The 25,277-nt window shown below is 41.3% G+C and overlaps 1 protein-coding gene across 1 annotated transcript in view; it reads left to right on the top strand.

Moving 5' to 3' along the window:
- Positions 1–3,759: 3,759 nt before the first annotated feature.
- The window catches only part of syn2b (synapsin IIb), a 433,604-nt gene continuing 412,086 nt past the window's right edge, over positions 3,760–25,277 (top strand). The window contains exon 1 of the mRNA XM_078543448.1: positions 3,760–4,292. Coding sequence (XP_078399574.1) covers positions 3,997–4,292 — 296 coding nt within the window. The 5' untranslated portion in view covers positions 3,760–3,996. The remainder of the gene's footprint in view (positions 4,293–25,277) is intronic.

Here is a 25,277-nt window from a genome sequence, read left to right on the forward strand (position 1 = left end):
CGTGCTTCCCCAACCAGACCATACTCTGGACGAACATTAACCTGCGCTGCACAGCTATTGGGTCTTACAGTCAAGTGGTCAATCTGCTCACATTCTCTTAAAGGTGTATTACACCTCAGATTACCACAAAACCCATGGTCAAAATGGGTTTCCTACTGTTATCTCTTTTCATGATTTAATCTTATTGGTTATTAAAATTGATTTTGCATTCTTCATTCATCCAGTATAAGACTTGCAATTTCTGCCTGCTACAGTTTGGGTTGAAACTGTTTGTTTTCCAGTGCAACTCAGTCCGGTTCTCTGGTATCCAGTGAAAGTGACACTTCTATCTTTCATATGTCCTTCTCTAATTTGAATCTAAGGTGTCACATGATATGACAAACTTAAAGCAAACAAGATAATGCACTCGTTGAAAACCTATTTATATAACAGCCAATTTCTCACTACCTGTAAGACAGAAATGTTGCCTTTTCCACCTGTTAGTTGCTATTTTAGCAGTATTAATGGGGAGAGCCAGCACAGGAAATTAGATGGGGCCTGTGCAGACGGATTCCCAGCTTTTCAGTGGCTGCATTTTGCAACAAAAATTTGGGCCAAGAAAGTCCAAATGTGAGTGGCTACATTTAAATTAGTGTCAACATGTAAAATCATCACATTTCCCATCCCCTGTCATTAGTCCTTATTGACGCTGGATGCTACCAATGGCAGCATACAATAACTGTCCAGCTTTGCAACAATTAAATGCCCAAGGCAGGAACTGTAATTGATGCTGGGTCTACCGATTGTCAGTTCCATGCAGTTAAACCTTCCATCAGCAATTGCAACTTCTTCCTGCAGCTGCCCGGTCCTTCACGCTGCCACAAGTGCCTGAACCCAGCAGCAATTCCACCCTTTGCCCACTCACCCTCGTGTACCCAAAATGAAGATGGGAATACTGTTGGAAATTAGCCCAAATGGAATTGAAATTAAGCTGGTAAATCCAGTCGGGCTTGGTGAGAAGTCAGTCAATGGACACGAAATTCCTCCCACCTTGTCAATGTTATGCTGGTGACCCCAACAAGTGGAAAATTGAGGCCAAAGAGTTCACAAATTCAGAAATTTCTTTGGCAAAATGGATTGAATCATATAAATTTCTCTTAATTTTTGGTAAAAAAAAATGCATATACATAATCACTTTGATTTTTATTATTTTAGTTGAAAGTGCTTTAGAGACTACTGCAGTCACCACCCTCCATTAATTATTTTTCACACGTTGAAATGCAGATCCTGCTTTGGCAGAAAGTGCAGACTGCCAAGGCCCAACAGCATAGCATGGTGTGATCATAGTGAAAAGGTGCTATTAAATAGGAACTCAGTGAGATGAAGGTTTTTTTAAAAATAAATTTCAGCGCAATAGTAGTACGTGCACTTTATTACAATGATTCTTTCTATCTTGAAAAGTTAATTTGCTAATTACTCCAACATCAATGTGATCATAGTAATCGAGAAGGAGTAAGAGTTCAACATAAATCAAAGTCATATGCAGTCTTTGCTCTGGAGCAGTCCTCTAACCAGCCATGTGGTACAGAATCAATATTGTGTTTTTATAAAATACTAGCTAGAGAAATCTCTTCTTTACACTGCACCAGATGGGTAAATTCCATTAAGGAATTGTCTCTTCCAAGCATGCAAGACAAGATTGCAATTGATTTAAAATACTGTTAGGTGAAGTCTCAAATTCATAAATTAGAGGGAAGTCAGTTCCCATGGAGTTGTGCACTAGAAGGTTTTACTAAATCTTATTATAGGTTCTCTAAAAAAACTAATACAAATTCAGGAGCAAAAGTGATCTATATTGATTATTGTAAAAATATAATTCCTATCTAAAAATCCTCTGTTCAGTGCAACAATAGTAATACCCAATAAAAACATTTACAATAATTAGAAGCAGAGAATTAAGCCACAGAAAGATGAAGTGGATGTTTTACAGCAGAAATATTTAATGTTTTCACCAAGAGTTGCTTATTGGATATCCTCTTGGTTGTCGAACAAGCATCATAATTCTGGATAACTGTCGCTGAACACATCTTGGAAATGTAATAACCGCTGATAGAGACCAGACATAAAAATTTCTGGATAGCTATTGTCATTTTAATGGAAGGCATTAGCAAACATCTCAAATTAGTTGCATAATTCTGCTTTTAACTTAACGGGCTTTACCAAAATATTGTACATTCGCCATTGAAATAAAAGTTGGTATGATCTTTTCTCTCTTTGGTTTACAAACCTCTCACAACATTGACATCACGCCAGATTGTCAAGCCCCCATATTATAAAACTATGTTGGATGCTGTGAATAAGCAATGTTTTCAAGGGCAGGTTTTTCTTACACAAAAGGTCTGTGTTTTCTCACTTACAGTAATTGTTGCAACCTGTGAGGGCTCCCAGCATTTCTATGCCTCTAATACAATTGTGGCAGAGTTGCAGTCTTTTATTTCATTCAAAAAAATACAGGAATTGAGACCTCTTCTGTGGTTCTCTACATTTCTACCTCATGATGTTTAATTGTATGCCATTTGCAGAAAATAATTTGGCAGAAATTATAGGTTGGAACGCACACACAAGGAGTTAAACAGCAAGTAATTCATCACATCACCAGTTTTCGAAAAATCTACAATATGAAGATCTGATTATAGAAGGACGATAGGAGCATGGGTACTACATATCGTTGCACGATATTCTCCCATTTACCCCCTTTCCTTCAGTGTTGAATCACTATTTTCTATGGAGACAAAAATAAATGTGAAGTTCCAAAAGCAAATTACTTGTTAGTCTCCTATTTACTTAGGAAATTACTCACAAGTCTGCAACACGGTGACCTGTAGTGTAACTGATTGATTGAGTAGTATATATGAAAGGATAATTATTAAAGAACAGGCCAAAAAAACTCTTTGATCATATATTTAATTGATTATGCATCAAGCTACTGATTACTGTAACATATGGGCATTGCAGAGAAAACATTATATTGAGGAAAAAACAAAAAGCTAAAAGCTACTGCGGATGCTGGAAATTCAAAACAAAAACAGAATTACCTGGAAAAACTCAGCAGGTCTGGCAGCATCGGTGGAGAAGAAATCAGTTAACGTTTCGAGTCTTCTGCCGAAGGGTCATGAAGACTCGAAACGTTAACTGATTTCTTCTCCACCGATGCTGCCAGACCTGCTGAGTTTTTCCAGGTAATTCTGTTTTTGTATTATATTGAGGAATGTTATCTTGCTGGTAAAATATTGCAATTTTATTGTGCCTACATATAACCTTAGGAATGAAATTCAAAGACATTGCACATTCAGAGGCTGCTGCTGGGTGCATTTGTTAGCTACTGTCATTGGAAAGCTATAAATAAAGCATATTGTAGCACATCTGTTTGTCTAGCGATCATTTGAAATGCAGGGAAAATATATATGTTCAATATTCATTATTTCCCTGCAGCTAAAAGGCAGGACTGAAAAGTCAGAAAGAAATACAGGAAGTGAAAAGCCAAATTGGCAATGTAGGCAGTGTCCCACCTTTAATCTGAATATTTATATGGGGGATTCACTGGCTACCATGTGACAGCTCCACGCCGCCTATAACATTCAAGAGCATATCACTTGGAGCAATCTGGACTGTGACAGAAGAGGCAGTTTGCATTTGACTGCTAATCAGCCAGTGGCCGTGTCTAAGCGGAGCTTCAGTCAAGGAAGGCAGAGGACAGCACGGCAGAAAGAGCAAGCCTTCGAATGTTACTACAGACTCACAGCAGCTGGTGACAGGGAGACGTCAGCATATGTGCAGTTCTGATTCTCCAGCTGAGCACTCTTTAGAGACAGAGATATAAAGACATCGCACAGGAGCTTGCTCATTACGCAGATTTGCCGGGCTTCTGAAACTCCCCTCTATTTACTGCCTGGCACCAAGCCTTTCTCTCGCTGTTCCTGTTTGGTCTTCAAGGTTCTACCATCAGATTCAGCACAAATGATGAACTTTCTGCGCCGAAGGCTTTCTGACAGCAGCTTTATTGCTAATTTGCCAAATGGATACATGACTGACCTGCAGCGGCCAGATCCCCCTCAGCCCCCTCCTCCGGTTTCCCCCACCCCAGAAAGGAGGCAGTCAAGCCAGTCCACCGGAAGCAGCTTCTTCAGCTCCATTTCAAATGCTGTCAAGCAAACCACGGCTGCTGCTGCCGCCGGATTAGTGGAGCAAACATCCACTGGTGCTGCCAAGAAAGCCAAAATTCTCCTCGTCATTGATGAACCTCACACCGACTGGTAGGTACTCCTGTGTCTGCTCATTCAGACAGCATAGCAGAACTGTTCTTGCTATTACGAGAAAATCAATCACTGTTCCCTACTAAGCAATAGCGTAAAATCACTCAAAATTATGTTCTGGCAGAAATCGCTTCACAATTTAGGTACTCTAAAAAATACACGTGTGTGTTTAAAATTCCAACACTAGGACTAATAAATGCTCTGTCTGTTTTTGGACATTTGAAGGCAATGTAATATATATAAAGGCAGATTCGCAGTAAATGTATTTATTCCTTTTATTTAAACAGCACTGGGATGGGGGGAAATTGTGGTTTAATTGAGTTCTCGGAAACAAACAGCTTGTACTTGCAGCTTTCCTTCTTGATGTTAATTGCCATGGAGGAATACTCAAGAGGGAGGAGGGGATATACCCAAAGTGCTGCTGTAACTCTCAAGAGTCTTTTCAACCTTCCACACTGCACTGCAGAGCAACTAGCTTGTGTTTTCCAGATCTTGAGCCGCGTTTCCTCTGCACATTATATAAAAATAATCTTTTTTAAAATTTTTGTCAGCATGTTGCATACTCTTAGATAACTACTATATTAAAATACAGAAGCTCCTACATAACATAAGCACTTCATAGCTGGCAATGGCATTTCACCCAAAAGCCAGGATTTCCTTCTTCACTGTACAAGAGTCTTATCAAGAAAGATCAATGCATAAAAATGTATATATTTCTTATAAATGATCTCTGGCCTGAAACGGCATTGCAGTTATTCCAGAAAGCTACAAACACCAGTTTACTTTTGAAAGCAAAAATATTTTAAAACAGCATTTATCATTAGCTTACATCTTCTGAAATTATGAAATTAAGTATACATCACAATTAACCTTTGGTTGTGTACTATCTGGTCATGATTGCTCGACAGTGTCATGTTTTTATTAAAGGAGATTGAAGCACCTGTGGTAAAACCATTCTTTTCACTATGACAGTCAGTTTTCTCTCCTCCTATTTATTTGAAATCTCTCTTTGCTGTTGTTCACCTCTCTGGTCAGAGGTCTCTGTGCCATTTTATGGTATTTGAGTTAGTTGTGTTGCCATGACACCTCTTGCCCTGTTGTGAATTATGAGCAAGTTGCACCTGCACAGATGCTGTGTAACACCCATCCTTCCATGACATCATTTCCAAATAATTGAACTGATGTTAGAGGGAAGCTGATAAGCCCTCAGTCTTATTATTTAAATGCAATTTGTGACAGAAAAAGGGTGTCATGGCAACCTGAGTGCTCAAGTAAAGGAACAGCTTGTTCTGTAGCTCTGTTATTGTATGTATTCTTACAACAAGCAATTAATGGAATACAATTGGTCAGTCAATCATAAAATTGATGGAGATGGTATGTGGAGACTTTTGTCAGGAAAGCTATTTTTTTGAGACAATTGCCATTCAAAAGGTTTTTTTTGGTCATATAATATTTTGGAATATTGATTTTCAAAATGCCTGTTCTATGCTTTAAAAAGGCTGCATTACTGTGGCTATAAAACACTAAAGGACCTGGCCATTTTCCTCTTAGACACAGATGCCGATGGAATTTGAATCTACCCTAGCAATTTTAATCAAGATAGAGAACTTTAAAAGATCTTACTATCAGACATTGTTTTGTTTTGTTTTTCCAGTTGCTTATAAAATCAATATACTCTCATTGTTGCCTATGTTCCAGAAGGTATTAATCTGCACGCAACCCTTTCATTTCATATCTTTATTCTGCACATTTATGTTTACTGTTATTCTGGCATCAACTGCAGCAGAACATAACACGAAACATGTCAGAGCCCTCGCAGTGTTAATTTACAAGCCATCAGAGGTCCTGATTTATTAGGATTCATAATAAAGTATTTGGTATTCATTTCTTTCACAGCAGAGGGTAGTCAATACCTCATCATTATACAATAACACTGGACTTTATGTGTAAGATTACAATTCATGAATAAGCTGCAAAAATGTTATGGTTCTCAAATGGTTGCAGATCATAGTAAAATTAATTTATATCACATTCCTGCTCACTGCAGCATTACAGAGTGGAATTAATACATTTTGACTGAGAATACTGACTTATCAATTACACAATGGAAGAAGTTGTTCTGATAAGTGCTGAGTTTGCAAGATTGTTGCCAATTTAAAAAAATGATTTATCTGAATCTAAAATAATGTAAAATTAACTTAAACTAACACTTTACAAGAAAAATAAAAGATGGTGAATTATAAATATCAGTTAAATGATCATTTTTGAGTGATCAGGTGTGTTAACGATCCGCAGTCTGTTTTTAGTCCTCAGTTTGTAATTTAGTTACTAACCTGTTGCAGTAAATATGAGAATGTGTTGCCTTTGGATGCCCTTTTGCTTCTCCCAGGCTCCAGAGTGGAATTGCTTTGTTAGGAAATTCATGAAGGCTGCAGTATGACCTTATAAAGTAGCACAATAGTTGAAATTAAGCTTCTACATCATCATCCTTTGCAAACTCTAAGTCATGAAGTCTTTACTTGTGAAGTAAAATGTATCTTTTTCCATTCATCCTTGGGATATGGGTGCTGCTGGTGAGGCTGACATTGATCACACATCCCTGACTGCCCTTGAGAATGTGTTGGTGGGCCTTCTTCCTGATCTGCTGCAGTCCATTTAGTAAAGGTACTCCCACAATGCAGTTCAGTAGGGAGTTCCAGGATGTTGACCTAGCAATGATGAAGGAACAGTGGTACATATCCAAGTTGGGTAGTGTGTGATTTGAAGGGGAATTTGGAGATAATGGTGTTTCCATTCACCTGCTGCCCTTGTGCTTCTAGATGGTGGAGGTTGGATTTGGGACATCCTGCTAAAGAACACTTGGCGTTTTGCTGAAGTGCAAATTGTAGATTATACACACTGCAATCAAGATACTCCAGTGCTGGAGAAAGTTAAATTTTAAGCTTATGGATGAGGTGTCAATTAAGCAGACTGCTTTGTCTTTGATAGTGTTGAGCTTCTTGAGTATTGTTACAGCTGTACCAACCCAAGTGAAGAATATTCCATCATGCTCTTGACTTGTAGCCTGGAGGTGTTGGACAGGCTTTGGGAAAGCAGGAGGTGAGCCACTAAACACAAAATAGCCATATACACTGACTTATCAATTACATGGCAGCGGGTGGAATTTGAATTCAATTAATAAATCTGGAATATAAAGCTATTTTCAGTAATGGTGACCATGAAACTATCGATTGTCATACAGGCTTATCCGGTTCACTAATGCCCTTTAAGGGAGGAAATTTGCCATCCTTACCTGGCCTGGCCTACATGTAACTGCAGACCCACAGCATTGAGGTTGACTCTGTCCTGCTCAAGTAGACACAGTATCTATGTAGCTAGTCAAGCTGAGTATCTGGTCAATGGTGTAACCCTCAGAATGTTGAAGGTGGGGATTTAGTTTTGGTGATGCCATTGAATGAGATGGGGAGGTGGTTAGGCTCTTCCTTGTTAGAGATGGTCACTACCTTTCACCTTTGAGGTACATGTGTTACTTGCCACTTATCAGGCCGAGCCTGCATATTGCCTATTATTAAGAAAGCCTTAATACTTAGAAAATCATATAGGTAGGAAAGTAAGTTGTGAGGAGGACATAAAGAGTCTGTAAAGGGATAGAGATAGGTTAAGCGAGTGGGCAAAAAATTGGCAGATGGAGCATGATTTGGGGAAATGTGAATTTGTCCACTTTGGCAAGAAGATTAAAAAATATAAAAACAAAAAGCTAAAAGCTACTGCGGATGCTGGAAATCCAAAACAAAAACAGAATTACCTGGAAAAACTCAGCAGGTCTGGCAGCATCGGCGGAGAAGAAATCAGTTAACGTTTCGAGCCTTCATGGCCCTTCGGCAGAACTGAAGCATAGTTAGAAGAAGGGAGAAATACCCTATTTCTCCCTTCTTCTAACTATGCTTCAGTTCTGCCGAAGGGCCATGAAGGCTCGAAACGTTAACTGATTTCTTCTCCGCCGATGCTGCCAGACCTGCTGAGTTTTTCTAGATTAAAAAATATTGTTTTCTTTCATGGGACGTGGGTGTTGCTGGCAAAGCCAGCATTTGTTACCCACCCTAATTGCCCTTGAGCTGAACATTTCTGAGGACAGTTAAGAGACATCCTCATTGCTGTGGGTCTGGAGTTACATGTAGGCCAGACCAGGTAAGGACAGCAGATTTCCTCCCCTAAAGGGCATTAGTGAACCAGATAGGCCTTTATGACAATTAATAATAGTTTCATGGTCACCATTACTGAGACTAGCTTTGTGTTCCAGATTTATTAACTGAATTCAAATTCCACCAGCTGCCATGTCCCCAGAGCATTAATCTGGGCCTCTGGATTGCTAGTCTATCCATTACCATTATACCACCATCTCCCTTTGTTTATTGAAATGGAGAGAGATTGCAAAACTCAAGTACAGAGGGATCTGGTGTCCTGGTACATGAATCACAAAAAGTTAGCACGCAGGTAGAGCAAGTGATTAGGAAGGCAAATGAAATGTTGTCGTTTATTGCAGAGGGAATGTAATATAAAAGTAGGGATTGTCACAAACGTGTATTTATGGTATTATAGATTTTTAAGAGCAACTCTTTTAAAAGCACATGTTTGCTGAAAAAAAACTTTAAAAAAGCTTTTGTTCTGGAAAGAAATGCATGGGCAGACAACTTGGCACCTTTCTGTGTTGGTTCAAAACCTTATCGGACTGCTTATCTCAAGAAGGATCACAAAAGACATTTTGAAATTCAATGGGTGTTCCACAAGTGTAAATGAGGTCCTTCCACTTGCTGGTCTTCTTTCAGAACAAAGACAATTAACTGAGAAGGACCTTAACAAAAAGCTAAAAAAGAACCCCAGGTGGGAGAAAGGCTGTTTGAATGGCGACACCTAAGGTGGAAGCATGATTCATCAGTTTGGGAGCAGCCATGTTTGGGTTCCATGCTAGAAGCTGCCTAAAGGGAGAACCATCTTGAATGTCATGAGTGAGGCACCTAGAAACAGAAAGATAAAAGCAAAAAACTGCGGATGCTGGAAATCCAAAACAAAAACAAAAATACCTGGAAAAACTCAGCAGATCTGACAGCATCTGCGGAGAGGAACACAAAATCTGTATGACTCTTCAACAGAACTAAGGAAAAATAGAAAAGGGGTGAAACATAAGCTTGTTTAAGGGGGGGTGGGACAGGTAGAGCTGGATAGAAGGCCAGTGATAGGTGGAGAGAACCAAAAGATGTCATAGACAAAAGGACAAAGAGGTGTTGAAGCTGGTGATATTATCTAAGGAATGTGATAATAAATTGACCTGGAAACAGAAACTGCTTCTCAACAGGGAGAGACTGAGGAAGGTTTCCAGAAACAGCAATCGGACTGCTGTACTATATCAATCAAGAGCCACCACCTGCATTACCATAAAAGTGAAAATGGGAGCCTTAACTCACTCCCAGGTCCTGTTTAGCATTTTGAGTCCATCTGCAAAGGCAACGCCAGCTCTTCAACTACAGAAGCCATTGCAGCTGCGTAACTGAAACTCAAGTTTAAGCACCGTCACTTTGGAAAGAAGGAATTCAAGCAACAGGCCTACAATATCTCACAGAGGCTGATTTGAAACCTCAACTTTAAATATTTTTATCCTTTTCTGCTTTTAACCTTTGTATCTGTATTTTAGTTAATAACTTTATCACTTTTTTTCTGAAGTAATTTTCAGTTTTGTAATAAACTAATCTTTATCTTGTTTAAGGCTAAAGCTTGTCTGCTGGGCATTTTTTTTTTAAATGGAATCACTTACAAAGTAAAGGGGGCTATATACAAACACACTAGTTCATAGCTCATGGACCAATTGAAGGAACTACCTTTTACGTTGTCATGACATCTGTTTTGCTATAAGGTATTGGTGAGACCACATCTAGAATACTGAATATTCCGTGTTAAGAAAGGACATAATTGTATTAGAAGAAGTTCAGAGAAAGTTCACTTGACTTATCCCTGGAATGAAGGGGTTATCCTATGAGGAAAAGTGGGCAGGTTGGGCCTGTATCCATTGGAGTTTAAAAGAATGAGAGGCAATCTTATTGAAACATCAAAGGTCCTGAGGGGACTCGACAGGGTGGATGCTGAGAGAATGTTTCCCCTTGTGGGAGAGACTAGAACTAGGGGATACAGTTTAAAAATAAGGGGTCTCCCATTTAAGATGGAGAGGAGGAGAATTTTTTTCTCTCGGAGGGTCATGAGACTGTGGAACTCCTTTCCCCACAGAGTGGTGGAGGCAGGGTTGTTGAATAGTTTTAAGGCTGAGTCAGACTTTTGATTGACAAAGGAGTCAAAAGGTATCAGGCATAGGAAGGAAAGTGGAATTGAGGCCACAATCAGATCAGCCAATCAGAGCATGCTCAAGGGGCCGAATGACCTACACCTGCTGATAATTCATATGTTAATATAAAGTCAACAGAGTTTTATGAAAGGGAAACTATGTTTGGCAAAGTTATTCAAAGATGTAACTGGTAGAGTAGACAAAGCGGAACTGGTAATGTAGTGTACTTGGATTTATGAAAGGCATTTGATAAGGTGCCATACAAAAGGTTAATACTCAGATAAGGGCTCATCGAGTTAAGGGGTAATATACTAGCACGAATGGAGGATTTATTAATGTAGAGGAAGCAGAGAGTAGGGAAAAACGGGGCATTTTCAAATTAGCAGGCTGTAACTAGTGGAGTGCCACAAGGATCAGTGCTGGAGCCTCGCTAATTACCATCTATATTAATGACTTAGACAAAAAGACCAAGAGGAGTGTATGTAAATTTGCTGATGATACAAAGTTAGGTGGGGAATGTAAGCTGTGAGGAGGACACAAAGAGATATAGACTAGTTAAGTGAGTGGGCAGTAAGGTGATGTGTAATATGGGGAAATGTGAGGTTCTTCCTTTCATTAGCACTAATAGTGAAACAGAATTTTTTTTAAAGGCGAGGAGCTTTTAAATATTGATGTTCAGAGACACGGGTGTACTTGTGCAAGGAATACAACGTTAGTATGCAGGCACAGCAAGCGATTAGGAAGGCAAATGGCATGTTGGCTTTTATTGCAAGAAGATTGGAGTATAAGAATAAGCAAGTTTTGCTACAAATATACAGGACTTTGGTGAGACTGCACCTGGAGTACTATGCACAGTTGTGGGGTGGAATCATCCCAGATTTGCACTAAGTGTGGTAGCGGGCAGGTAAAATGACGTTTTACCCACCGACAGCCACGGCAGGTTTTCATGCCATATCATCCCAAACCCGCCACATTATTTATGCATTCTCAGGAAACATGTGTTTCGATGGTGGGCGGGCTCTCATTTGCCCGCCCGCCATCACCTCGCCACTTCATCACGCCGAGCACCATATTTAAAGTCCAGCTGCATGCGCACATCTCAGTGATTCCAGCCCACGACTTCTGCAGGGACGATGTCCAGGAAAGGCAAAAAGACTGCAGCCTCCAGGTCGAATGACGCGTCACTGGAATGACATTTTGATGCCATGGAGGCCTGCCTTGATGTCCCCTACCCCCTCTCTGGCCACAGGACGGGCAGCGGCATCACCAATCCAGCATTGCAGTTGGTGGCAGCAGTGGTCAGTGCCAATTCTGCATGGAAGAGGTTGGTCATCCAACGCAGATAGAGGGTGAATGATCTCATCTGTGCTGCCAGGGTAAGGCAACTATCTCATCACTCTAAACTCACACACTCAAGCCAATCACACATTCACTGGCATCTCACTCAATGCCAGCTCAAGGGACATCACCACCCATTCTCACACACATACCCTCACATGTCCATCTGGCCTCATCTCCTCTGGAGACTGCCACCTCAGTCCTCACCATCTCGAGGCCACTTGCACAGATTAACATGTGCCCCCACACACGCTGGGATACTCTCCATCCCCAGTATAGCCCTCGCCCTGCAGCCTCTTCCTTTGCCTGAGGCCACTTCGCCCCCTTCCCCAAGCAAGACATTGAAAAGCCACCCACATATGGTTGATCTGGTGGAGACCAACCGGTGAGCCCCCCTAAAAGCGATGTGGTGCTGTCTGTGAAGCCTGGTGCTGATGACTGTGAGTGCTGACCGAAGCAAGGTAGGCAAACAAACCTTGAAGTCCCGAGTGAAGTGCAGCCCGCCAGGTGCACGTCATTTATGTGCTGTTGCGAAACATGTCGGCGTGTTTTCCTTCCGAGGTGGGCGGATGATCCAGCTGGGTGGTTGGGGGTGGGGGGGGAAATGAGTGCAGCGGGCTGGCCTTACAATGATGTGCTGAACAATGATGTTCCCGACGTCCAATAGTGGGAAACGTGGCCCGCCATCGGCGGGCTGAGCAGACGATCGCAAACACCGCCGTGAAACCCATCGCGCCATATTGCCCGCTCACGCCACCGAACATGCCCGACGCTGGCGGGCACAGAAAATCCAAGCTGTGGACTTCATATTGAAAGAAGGATATACTCGCCTTGGAGGCTGTACAGTGAAGGTTCACTAGATTAGTACCTGGGATGAGAGGGTTGTCCTATGATAAGAGGCTGAGTAAAGTGGGCCTACATTTTCTGGAGTTTAGAAAAATGATAGGTGATCTTATTGAAACATACAAGATTCTGAAAAGGCTTGACAGGGAAGATAAGAGGCTTTTTCTCCTTGCTCGGGAATATCAAAAACAGGGCACAGCCTCAGGAGACAGGGTCAATCAATAAGGACTGAGATGAAAATAATTTTTTTTCGCTGCGAGGGTTGTGAATCTTTAGAATTGTCTGCCCCAGAGGATTGTGGATGTTCCATTTTTGAGTTATTCAAAATTGAATTCAATAGATTTTTGATCTCTCAGGAAATCAAGGGATATGGGGAGCAGGCGGCAAAGTGGAGTTGAGGTAGAAGATTAATCATGATTATATTGAATAGCAGAGAAGGTTAAGGGGTTGAATGGTCTCCTCCTGCTTCTTATGTTGTTGCATGCGGTCATGGACTGCTTCAGTAACTGAGGAATTGGAAATGGAGATGAACACTGTGCAATCAATAGTGAATATCAGTGATGAAGGGAAGGTCATTGATGAGGCAGCTGAACATAGCTAGGCTGAGGACACTGCCCTGAAGAATTATTATAGCGATGTTCTGTGGCTGAGATGATTGATCTCTAAACATTGTTGCCATTTTCTTTTCTGGCAGGTATAACTCCAGACACCGGAAGGTTTTCCACCTGATCTCCATTGACTTCAGGGCTCCTTGGGTGCACACCAGGCCAAATGCTGCCTTGATATCAAAGGCAGTCACTTTCAACTAACCTCTGGAATTCAGCTCTTTTGTCTATATACCAAGGTTTTAATGAGGCCTAGGTGCAAATGATGATGGTAGAATCCAAGTTCAGCATTGGTGAAGTAGTAATTGGTGAGCAAGTGCCACTTGATAGCAATGTTGACAACTTCTTCCATCATTTTATTGATGAGGTGTCAGCTGTGGCTCAGTTCATAGCACCCTCGCCTTTGAATCCGAGGGTTGTGGGTTCATGTCCCACTCCCGGAAACCAAGAACTGTGATTGTACTCGAAAAGAGTTGCAATCTGTGACTGTTGATAACTCGAAAGAGTATCATTTTACTGATGAGGTGTCAGCTGTGGCTCAGTTCGTAACACCCTCGCCTTTGAATCAGAGGGTTGTGGGTTCATGTCCCACTCCCGGAAACCAAGAACTGTGATTGTACTCGAAAAGAGTTGCAATCTGTGACTGTTGATAACTCGAAAGAGTAGCATTTTACTGATGATTGAGAGTAAGCTGATTGGCAATTAGCCAGTGTGGATTTGTCCTAATTTTTGTGGCCAGGACACACCAGGGTACTTTGTTACATGTTGGATGGATACGTGTTCTAGCTGCACTGGAACAGCTTGGTTAGAGGCCAGAATAAGTCAGTGCTACAGCAGTGTGTTGTCCTGTGCAATTAGCTGGTTCTTCATATCATGTGAATTGTATTAGCTGAAGACTGGGATCTGTAATGGGGGGGTTCTCAGCAGGAGGCTGAGAAAGATTATCTATTTATGATTGAAGGCGATTGTGAACACTTTCACTTTATCTTTTGCACTCATACGCTGAGCTCTGCTAACATTGACGATAAGGATGTTCATGGCCTCCTCCTCCAATTAGTTGCTTAATTGTACACCACCTAGATATGCCAAACCTGCAGAGCCTTGACCAGTTCCATTGGTTGTGAGATCACTTAACTCTTTCAATAGCATATAGCTTCTGCTGTGTAGTGTGCATGTTGTTCTATGTTGTACCTTCACCAGATTGGCACCTCATTTTCAAATATGCCTGATGTGCTGTTCTACATCTTCATCGAACATGGGTTGGACATCTGGCTTGATGGAGAGGGAGATGTGAGGGATATGCTGGACCATGAGGGTACAGATTGAGGTGGAATACAGTTCCACTGCTTCTGAAGGCCCACTGACTTCATGGATGCCCAGCTTTGAGCTGTTAGGTCAATTTTTAATCTATCCCATGTTGATTCTCATACCACCTTCTGGAAGCCCAGAATGGCAGTTGGGCCCTTCTGGAATTAGCCAGGTCCTCCACCCAGAGTATATTCTGTGCCCTTATACTCTCAGTGCTTCCTCCAAGTGGCGTTTAACATGGCGTTTAACATTTAACATGAACTACTGATTCTTAAACTGCAGGAGGGTGGTGTCTGTTAAGTACCCCTTGCTAATGTTGACCTGATGCCATGGAACTTCACAGAGTTCGGAATTAATGTTGAGGACTCCCAGGACCATTTCCAATCAGCAATATCGCACTGTGCAGCCAATTCTGGTAGCTCTGTCCTGTTGATAGGACAGAACAGACTCAGTGATAGTGTTGGAGGTGTCTGGAACGTTGAAGGGTATGATTTTGTATGACTATGTTAAGCTATCGCTTGACTATGGGACAGCTCTCACAACTTTGGCATCAGTCCCCAAGTGTCAGTGGGGAGGACTTTGCAGGTTCGACTGGAATGGGTGTGCCTTCATCATGCTCTAACTTGATGCCTAGTTATCATACCGTTCTCCATTATTCATCCTCTCTAGATTCAAAACATGGATACCATTGTGAAACAACTCTCAGGGTAGGGTGTTGACTGATAATCATAATTGAGGCATGCAGTAACCATCGGGGAAAAAAAATTGACAATTGTGATGTACTACAATTAACCAGATTTAGCAAAAAAAACACAACTTCTGCCATTCCAATGCCCTTTTAAAGAATTTTTTGTACCTTAACAAAAATCTAACAAACTTTGAAAATCAGATTCTTCTTCTAATTCTGTAATTATGCATATATATACTTTGGTCTTCAGGCACTATCCTGAGAAGAGTAGGTCATTCAGCCCTTCAATCTTGTTCTGCCATTTACTTGGGTTATGGTTGATTTGTACCTCAATTGCGTTCACCTGCCTTTGTTTAATATCCCCTGACACCTACACCTAACAAACAACCATCAATCACAGTCCTGGAAATTTCAGTTCATCCAGCATCCACATTCTTTTGAGGAATTAATTTCAAATTTCCACTCAGGTTTGTGTGAAAAGAAGTTTTCTGATTTCACTCCTAAATGACCTAGCTCTAACTTTAAGATTATGGCATCTTGTTCTGATTCCCCTCACCAGTACAGAGAAAACAGTTCCTCTATACCTTAAACATTTTAAATACTTTGATTCGATTAACCCTCATCCTTCTAAACTCAATGGATACAAGGCAAGTCTCTATGATGTATCCCATGCTTCTAATTTAACCCTTTAAACCTAGATATATTTCTGGTGAATCTGTGCTGCATCCCTTCCAAGATCAACATTTCTTCCTTGAGAACAAAAACAGAATTACCTGGAAAAACTCAGCAGGTCTGGCAGCATCGGCAAAGAAGAAAAGAGTTGACGTTTCGAGTCCTCATGACCCTTCAACAGAACTAAGTAAAAATAGGAGAGGGGTGAAATATAAGCTGGTTTAAGGTGGAGGGGGAGAGAGAAGTTGTTTTGGGGGGGGGGTGGTTGTAGGGACAAGCAAGCAGTGATAGGAGCAGATAATCAAAAGATGTCACAGATAAAGGAACAAAGAGGTGTTGAAGGTGGTGATATTATCTAAGAGAATGTGCTAATTAAGAATGGATGGCAGGACACTCAAGGTACAGCTTTAGTGGGGGTGGGGTGGAAAGACTGACAGGGCATTACAGGTATAGATTTAAAAATAATGGAAATAGGTGGGAAAAGAAAAATCTATATAAATTATTGGAAATAAACAAAAGGGAGGGGGAAGAAATGGAAAGGGGGTGGGGATGGAGGAGGCAGTTCAAGATCTAAAGTTGTTGAATTCAATATTCAGTCCGGAAGGCTGTAAAGTGCCTAGTCGGAAGATGAGGTGCTGTTCCTCCAGTTTGCGTTGGGCTTCACTAGAACAATGCAGCAAGCCAAGGACAGAGATGGGGCAAGAAAGCAGGGTGGCGTGTTGAAATGGCAAGCGACAGGGAGGTTTGGGTCTTTCTTGCGGACAGACCGCAGGTGTTCTGCAAAGCGGTCGTCCAGTTTACGTTTGGTCTCTCCAATGTAGAGGAGACTGCATTTGGAGCAACGAATGCAGTAGACTAAGTTAGGGGAAATGCAAGTGAAATGCTGCTTCACTTGAAAGGAGTGTTTCGGCCCTTGGACAGTGAAGAGAGAGGAAGTGAAGGGGCAGGTGTCGCATCTTCTGCGTGGCCATGGGGAGGTGCCATAGGTGGGGGTTGAGGAGTAGGGGGTGATGGAGGAGTGGACCAGGGTGTCCCGGAGGGAATGATCCCTACGGAATGCCGCCAGGGGGAGGTGAAGGGAAGATGTGTTTGGTGGTGGCATCATGCTGGAGTTGGCGGAAATGGAAATTCAGCCCCCCTCTCCTATTTTTACTTAGTTCTGTTGAAGGGTCATGAGGACTCGAAATGTCAACTCTTTTCTTCTCCGCCGATGCTGCCAGACCTGCTGAGTTTTTCCAGGTAATTCTGTTTTTGTTTTGGATTTCCAGCATCCGCAGTAGTTTTTTGTTTTTATTTCTTCCTTGAGGTTTGATGCTCAAAACTGAATACAATACTTCAGATGGGGTCTTATCAATGTCACAAATGACACCCTATGTGACTGTGATAAAGGTAAATTTTCCCTCCTCATTCTTCTTTACCTGTCTGCAGCCTTTGACACGATTGACTACACCAACTTTCAATGCTTCTCTAGCTGGGTGGCACTTGGCCATCTCAAATTTCTGATCTACTTGCTGCCCCTTAGCGACATCATTCAAAGATATGGCGTTAGTTTTCACATGTATGCTGATGACACCCAGCTCTACCTCACCACAATCACTCTTGACACCTCCACTGTTACTAAATTATCAGGCTGCTTTTCTGACAACAAGTACTGAATGAGCAGAAATTTCCTGCAATTGAACATTGGGAAGACTGAAGCCATTGTTTCAGACCCTGCTCCAAGCTCCTAGCTACCTAGTCCATCTCTCCCCTTGGCAACAGTCTGTTTGCAACCTTAGTGTCACATTTGATCCTGAGTTGAGCTTCCGACCTCAGCACTGCCTATTTACATCTATATAACATTGCTCCACTTCACTGCTGTCTCAGCTCTCCTGTTGCTTAAACATTCATCCATGCCTTCGTTACCTCTAGACTTGACTTCCTGCAATCCTGGCTGGTCTCCCACATTCTATCCTCCATAAACTTGAGGTAAAACAAAACTCTGCTGCACATGTTTTAACTCACAGCAAGTCCCGTTCCCCTATCGCCTCTGTGTTCGCTGACCTACATTGGCTCCTGGTCAATCAACGTTTTGATTTTAAAATTCTCATCTTTGTTTTCAAATCCCTCCTTGGCCTTGTCCTTCCTTATCTCTGTAATCTCCTCTAACTGCACAATCATCTGAGATATTTGTGCTTCTCCAATTCTGGTCTCTTCGTGCATTCTCAATCATAATTGCTCCACCACTGGTGACCGTGCCTTCAGCTTCCTAGACCCCATCTTAAATATGAAAAAAATTGCCCGATGGCACTATCAGTGGCCCAGAGCAAGACAGCTCTCACAGTACTCTGAGTTCCTTTCACCTAATGCTTGCAACACTGACATTGATAGACTAATACCAGAGGGTGCAGTTTGTGAGTTTGAGCAAGTGGCATCAGGTGACTTACAGTGTGGAGGTGAGATGGAATAAGGACTGGAAGCAGAGAAGCAGAACCCACTACCCAAATGATTGCAGTTACCATGAAGAATGCCTCTACTTTGGGAAATGCAACATTGGGCAGCTGTGCCATTCTACTGGTGCCTTTCAGTGGCCATGCCAATTGATGCATCGATCACCTGCTTAACACTCACATTACAAACAAATACTGAAACTGATCATTCAGGTGATCCCCACAGGTATCCTTACAATAGATATCACAGCAGTGGAACTAGTTCTATGCTTACCTGAACTCTGAGGTAGTTGTGTTTTGTCATTGGCAGATGGGTGTGTCAGGATCAGCAGATATGGTTGGCAGCTTAATAGCAGGTGGGTGCAAAACAAATTTTGCTGGTGTGCCATCTTTCATCTTGATATAATGCAACTGAGGTTCTCTAAAAGCAATCACCATCACTAATTTTACAATGTCTTCCATAAGGGAGATAAGAGATGCCAGTCAAGGGCCTAATAACAGTTTCAGGCCGCAAGACCAAATTAAACAAAAACTGGGTCTATAACAACTTAACCAGCAATCCCTAAAGGACTGCTGGGGGCAGCCAATGTTTTTGTTTTTGTTTTACTTATCCTAATGTGGAGCCAAGGGGAGCAGGACTGCACCTCTTGTCTCTAAACCAATACTGTGGGCTGCTTCTTTCCTCACTCTCCCCACTCCTGTTCAACAACTTTCCTGCCACAAGAGCGTAAGAAATAGGAGCAGGGGAACACCATACACCCCTCAAACCTGCTCCACCATTCAATATGATCAGGCTGATCTTGGGCTTCAACTCCTTTCCCACCCGCTCTCCATAGCCCTTGATTTCCTGAGAGACCAAAAATCTGTCTATCCCAGCCTTAAATATATTCAATGATGGCACATCCACATCCTTCTGAGATAGGGAATTCGAAAGATCCACAATCCTTTGAGTGAAGAAATTTCGCCTCATCTCAATCCTAAATGATCAGGCCCTTATGCCAAGACTGCCCACTTGTTCTAAATTCTTCAGCCAGGGGAAACAACCTATCAGTGTCTACCCTGTCGAGCCCCTTCAGAATCTTGAATGTTCCAATGAGACCATTCCTCTAAACTCCAGAACATATGGACCCAATTTTCTCAACCTCTCATCATGGGACAACCCTCTCATCCCAGGGATCAATCTAGTGAACCTTCACTGTACCACCTCAAGCAAGTATATCCTTCCTTAAATATGGAGACCAAAATTGCACAGAGTATTCTAGATGCGGTCTCACCAAAGTCTATACAACAGTAGCAAGACTTCGTTATTCTTGTAATCCAAACCCATTGCAATAAAAGCCATTTGCTTGCTGTACATATGCTTAATTCTTGTGTTTCTTGTATGAGTACACCCAAGTCTGTCTGAACATCAGCATTTACTAATAAAAACGGAAAGCGCTGGAAACACTCAGCAGGTGTGTCAGCATCTCTGGAGAAAGAAACAGAGTTAATGTTTCATGTTGAATATAACACTTCTTCAGATTAAATTTCCTTAGTTTTAATAGCCCCTAGATTACCCTCCATTCTTGGTATGTAACTTGTGTCTTCTACTAGCATTAAACGATTATGCATTGTGGTAATATTGAGCAAAATTAAGACAATTTAAAATTTGTATTCTGCAATGGTTGATTTTAGTTGATATTAATATTATGCATGAAGTATAAAATTACATAATTAAACTATAAATTTCTACTTTGAGATCATGCAGAGACATTGCAAATTTTGATCTACTCAGTTCTACTTTAAAGGATCTGTAACTTGGAAACAATACAACTATATATCTCAATGTAAAGAATTAAACAAGTGCTGCTCTAGTCCACTATAACTGGAGGATAACATAATTTCTTGGGAGTCAAATAAACCTCACCAGTACACTGTGACAATGGCAATAAATCTTTATACATACTTTGTCTGTTCCCCTTAAATTCTCTTGATCTTTTCTGCTTTGTAATTTAATGGATTCTATCTACTGTTAATTAAATTGTGATCAAAATGGAAAACCCTTTGGTAAATTTAACACCAGATTCAAATGTTGCATTGCAATTTGCAGGAAACGTGGCACTGTTTCATTTCAATATGTAACTAATCTTCCAAGCCTGCAGCATGCCCCCCTTGGGTGATAAATTGATTAGCGAGTTAGGATAGACAAATACTTGAGTGCTGATCCTTAAAATGTAATTAATTCAATTATTGTGTAATGTTCTCTTATATGCAATATATATATATATATATATAAATTTACATATTAGCAAATGAGGCAATCTAATCCACTGAAGGTAGACTACCTAGTGCAGTGTTTGACCAACTTTTCTCATGGTGTATAAATCATTGAGGTTACCAGGGAGTAATTACAAGGCCAAATATTAACTATAGTGCTCAGAAGGCAACATACACAAAGACAGTAATGCTTGAATAGTGCTAACCATTATCTGAACAGCAAGATCAGATCACTGCCAGGGAGAAATCTTTGTTTGAAGACTTTCAGTGTTACATGAAGGTTTTGGTTTGATATTGGCTTTGTTATGGCATGTTTCTGGTATTGATCCTCCAGCTAGAGTCTGCAGGTGTTTGGGGATGACATTGTTACAGGAAGGTTGATGATCAGGGCATGGTTACTACAGGATGATTGATAAATAACTGCTACCACAATTTATAGATAATTTCTTTCAAAGGTGGTGTGCCAATGATGCAAGGTGAACCTGCGACCTACTGCAACATAACGCAATACAATGTGCATTCATTTCCCTAATCCTCCGCATGCTGCATTCCAATTCTCTGCCACACCACTGTGGGGAAACAGTACTCAGTTTTAACTCACTCAAAACCCATTCACTTACATGGTTGTAATAGGGCCTATTGAGTGCACTTCAAACATTGTCCTGTGAGATGTTTTGAGAGGGGCACGCTGTCAGATGAATATTAACAGAGCTTTGGAAGCATATCGCCACGTTGTCATCTCACACTGGTGTTGGTCAGCTGGATTACCCTGTTTTTCCAATTTTAAATCACTGGTGGAAGGAAGGACAAATTAAGTAATGTGATGAATACAATTTACTGGCCTGTTTGAGGGGACTAAGACCTCACCCTGTATATTTTTCTATAAAATAGATATCAATATCCTCATGGCTATTCATAAAATTTTTAAAACTGGATGAAGACCTTTTTAAAATGGCTGAATCTATGCCTGTCTGTAACCCTCCAACAAAAGGAGCTTTCTGGCAGTATCAGGGAAACTTGCACCTCATTATCTCTGGAGAGATACCAACGACACCCCTGAGGGCTGCACAGACCAAATTCAAAGAGAACTATACAAAGGCCATCTCCATTTCCTAGCCCAGGTTGGCCAGCTGGAGTCTATTTGTCTGCTAGGACACAGGACCCCACAACTTTCCTTTCAATTCTTAATTGTTGGAACATTTAACCATCTTAGAAACCAAGATGAGAGACAGACATCCCTTGCCAAAGACAAATGTGGAGAGGTGAGAGTCATGTGATGTAACATGTAGCTGGTGGAACCAGTTATACTGCCTTGCTGTACTACAAACTCAATCTTCCATTTTACCATCTAACTACCAGCAGCACAGAAAAGAGGCTCTGCCCAGATTGAATTCCTGGCCCCACCTACACTGTTTCTACTGGAACTTCTTACCATCGCCTACCAGATTGATTCATCTCTGTGTGCCTAGCTCATCGTATGAAGTCAACGCTACTGGAAATTGAATTATACAGCATTGGTTTTCAACCTGCTGGCCTCTGTGAAGGAATACCTTATTGGACTTTGATGCTGGACTTACAAACCCAAATGAAACACCATTTTTTTTCGCTGTGGTCTCTGCACTATAAATCTTTCTTTTCTCTATCCCTCTTTTACTGTATGACTGCAATGGGGGCAATGTTGCAAACCCCTCCCACATTTGTGTATGTGCAAATAAACTAATTCTCTGAGTTCATCCTATTTTGAGTTTGCTGTGGGGTTATTAATAAAAATTAGATCACCCCAAAACAGAGGGGTTGGGAAATATGCCATCGCTTAAAGTGGGAAGCAAATCAAAACATCTTTCTGTTTATAAACGGGTGGTGAGAGGACAAATTGGTGCGGTTTAAATTAACCCCCTCCTGTCTGTAACACCTGATATTTGGGCCTTGCACTCTTTGTACCCTGGCCTCAGTGGTGGCAAATAGGCTCTGCAACCCCACATGTCTACCAGGCATATGTTTAAATGGAGCAGTTACTACCAGACATGAAAAACAGAAATGCACATGGGTTTGGATTTAGTCATTTGGTACACAGAACTTAAGTATTGCTGAAAAAAGAGACATGTCAAAACTTTTCATCTTACACTCAACAGTACACTTCGCAAGCATACCAATATAAGGGGAAAGCAACAGTTTATACTGTATGAGAAGAGAGTGCTGATTGGTTGGCACGTGCACTCTTATTGGTAGAGTTTTTGCCATGGAGAATGCACCAGTGATGGTGGCTGACAGTTAACTGCCAAACATTGTTTGAAATTTAAGCCAGGCAGCTTGATACTGATTGGTCAGGGTTTACCCTAAGGAATGAGTCAGTGAATGACTGTCACTTATTTTGTTTAGCTGAAACAGGCGCAATGTGTGTACATGTTCTTTCTGTCTGCAAAGAACAGGGCCCTGTGTATTAATATATGTAGCTCCCAGTATACACAAATGCACCACACTGTAAGCCCAACTGACAATCTTAAATTGGTTGTCAGCGTAATTCCTAGCATACTGAGGATTATTTAGCAACTGTTGTCCAATCGTGGAATCATATCTAATGTTGGACACTGTCTTTTGAGTTTTGCAAATACAGGCTGGTTGGATACAGTCTGTACACTGCCCGTTGCGAACAGCGGCTGGGACATGCTGTTTGATACAATCTGCCTGTCTTTTGGATGTACAGCCTACATACTTAGCATCTCACTGGCACTGAAATTCATATACCGCATTACTCATTTGTGTGATAGGCAGAACGTCTTTTTGGCTTGACGGCAGCATCCTGTCAGTGACGAATACCACTCATGTTGCTACTGCAGTGTAGCTGTGTGCAACAGCTAGCTTCACCTGTTGCTCAAATTTTTCAGATACCTTGCCCTTCCAGGATAATCTGAGGTAAACTGGGCACTTTTCAGGGCCAAAAATGATGGCCTTAGGCCTGTTCATGAGATTGTGTGATATACAGCATGAAATGATCTGACCAGGGCATTCATTATCCCGCAGGATACCTTTGATATGCCTTATTTCAGCATCAAGCTTGCATGGTGAGCAAATGGCTTAGGCCCTATTTACAAGGTTGCCGATAAGACCAATATTATAGCATGTGGAACTGTAAGAATCCCAATACGTATATTGACCAGTGAAGGTAGGCTTGCGGTAGACTGTGGTACAGAACCCCCTGGCAGATTTCTCAACTAGTATGTCAAGGAAGGGGAGTTCATTCGACTGCTCCATTTCAAAGGTGAAGTTGAGCGCAGGATGGGGCCCATTAAGACATGTAAGGAAATTATTACATGCAGCTCCGACATGTCTCTTTTTACAGCAATACTCAGGGATTGGATTTACAGTACTCAAATAATAGTGCAGCCCGGTCTATCTATTGCTTTTTCTAAAACAACTTTTTAATCTATTTTGGTAAGCATAGGTATAAACATTGGAAACAGGTGTTTGCTGATGTTACGCAAAACATCAAGGTACACCATCTCACATATATGGATGTACACACAGTAAGCAAATGCAACCCACCCCAAGGGAAGCATCTGCACTCCACTCATAGGTGCAGAAGAGCTGACACTATCACCAACACATTTAGAGATGTTGGTCATCAATATGCACTTAACAAAATGTATAAAATAAAATTAATTCCGAGGAATAAATACTTAAGACTTCCAGTTGAGTGGTTAAGAAAACAATTTTTAAAATTCTGCGGGAAACAAACGGAAATTGAAAAAAATGTAGATGGTTGATATTCTTTGCATGATCATAGAAAACATGTGAAATAAAAATTTTCAACTTTTTATTATGGAGGCAATTTTTATAGCTGCTACTACAAAATATAACATTTCCCATTGTTTTGTAACTACCAGTGACTCACCACAAATAAGTTCATATACAAGCTGTTCTCTTGACAGCTTCATAGCACAGGAATTAGATTAAAAAGCAAGAGGGCCAGATTTGGTAGTTGCATTCCTAATCCGTAGGTTACTAATCAGTCAATAATGTCATATTTATGTAAAGAGCTGTAATAGGTGATTTTGGGCCAGGTTTTTGTGTTTTAAATGAAAGCCGTTGCACATTAAATGAAAATGCTCATTAGGCATTGGTACTTCCTAGAAGTTTTAAGGATTTTGGATTTGCAGTTTTCACCCTGAAGCACAGTATGGAAGCCAATGGCTATAACGATAAATATTCACTTGCAATGATAGTTGGGCAACATTTTTGCATCACTGACAGCCCAGAAGAACAGACAAATGAGGTAGCTGTGAAGTCCATGTTTCCTTATTTTATGCAATTTACACTTTTTTAAAAAAAAAACAATCCTTCTCATAGACTGTGCTGGAGACCTGTTCCTCGAGGCCTAACAATATTTCTCTAGAGCCAGCTGCTGGGAGGTGAGCTGGACTCTCATTCTTCTCTCAATCTTGGGAAGGACCTGAAATCTAGCAAGGAGCTGAGATGACAACTGCCTGTGCAGGAAACCAAGTAATAATCCTGCCT

Source organism: Cetorhinus maximus, chromosome 6 (assembly GCF_964194155.1).
Source record: "Cetorhinus maximus chromosome 6, sCetMax3.hap1.1, whole genome shotgun sequence".
Taxonomy (NCBI): domain Eukaryota; kingdom Metazoa; phylum Chordata; class Chondrichthyes; order Lamniformes; family Cetorhinidae; genus Cetorhinus; species Cetorhinus maximus.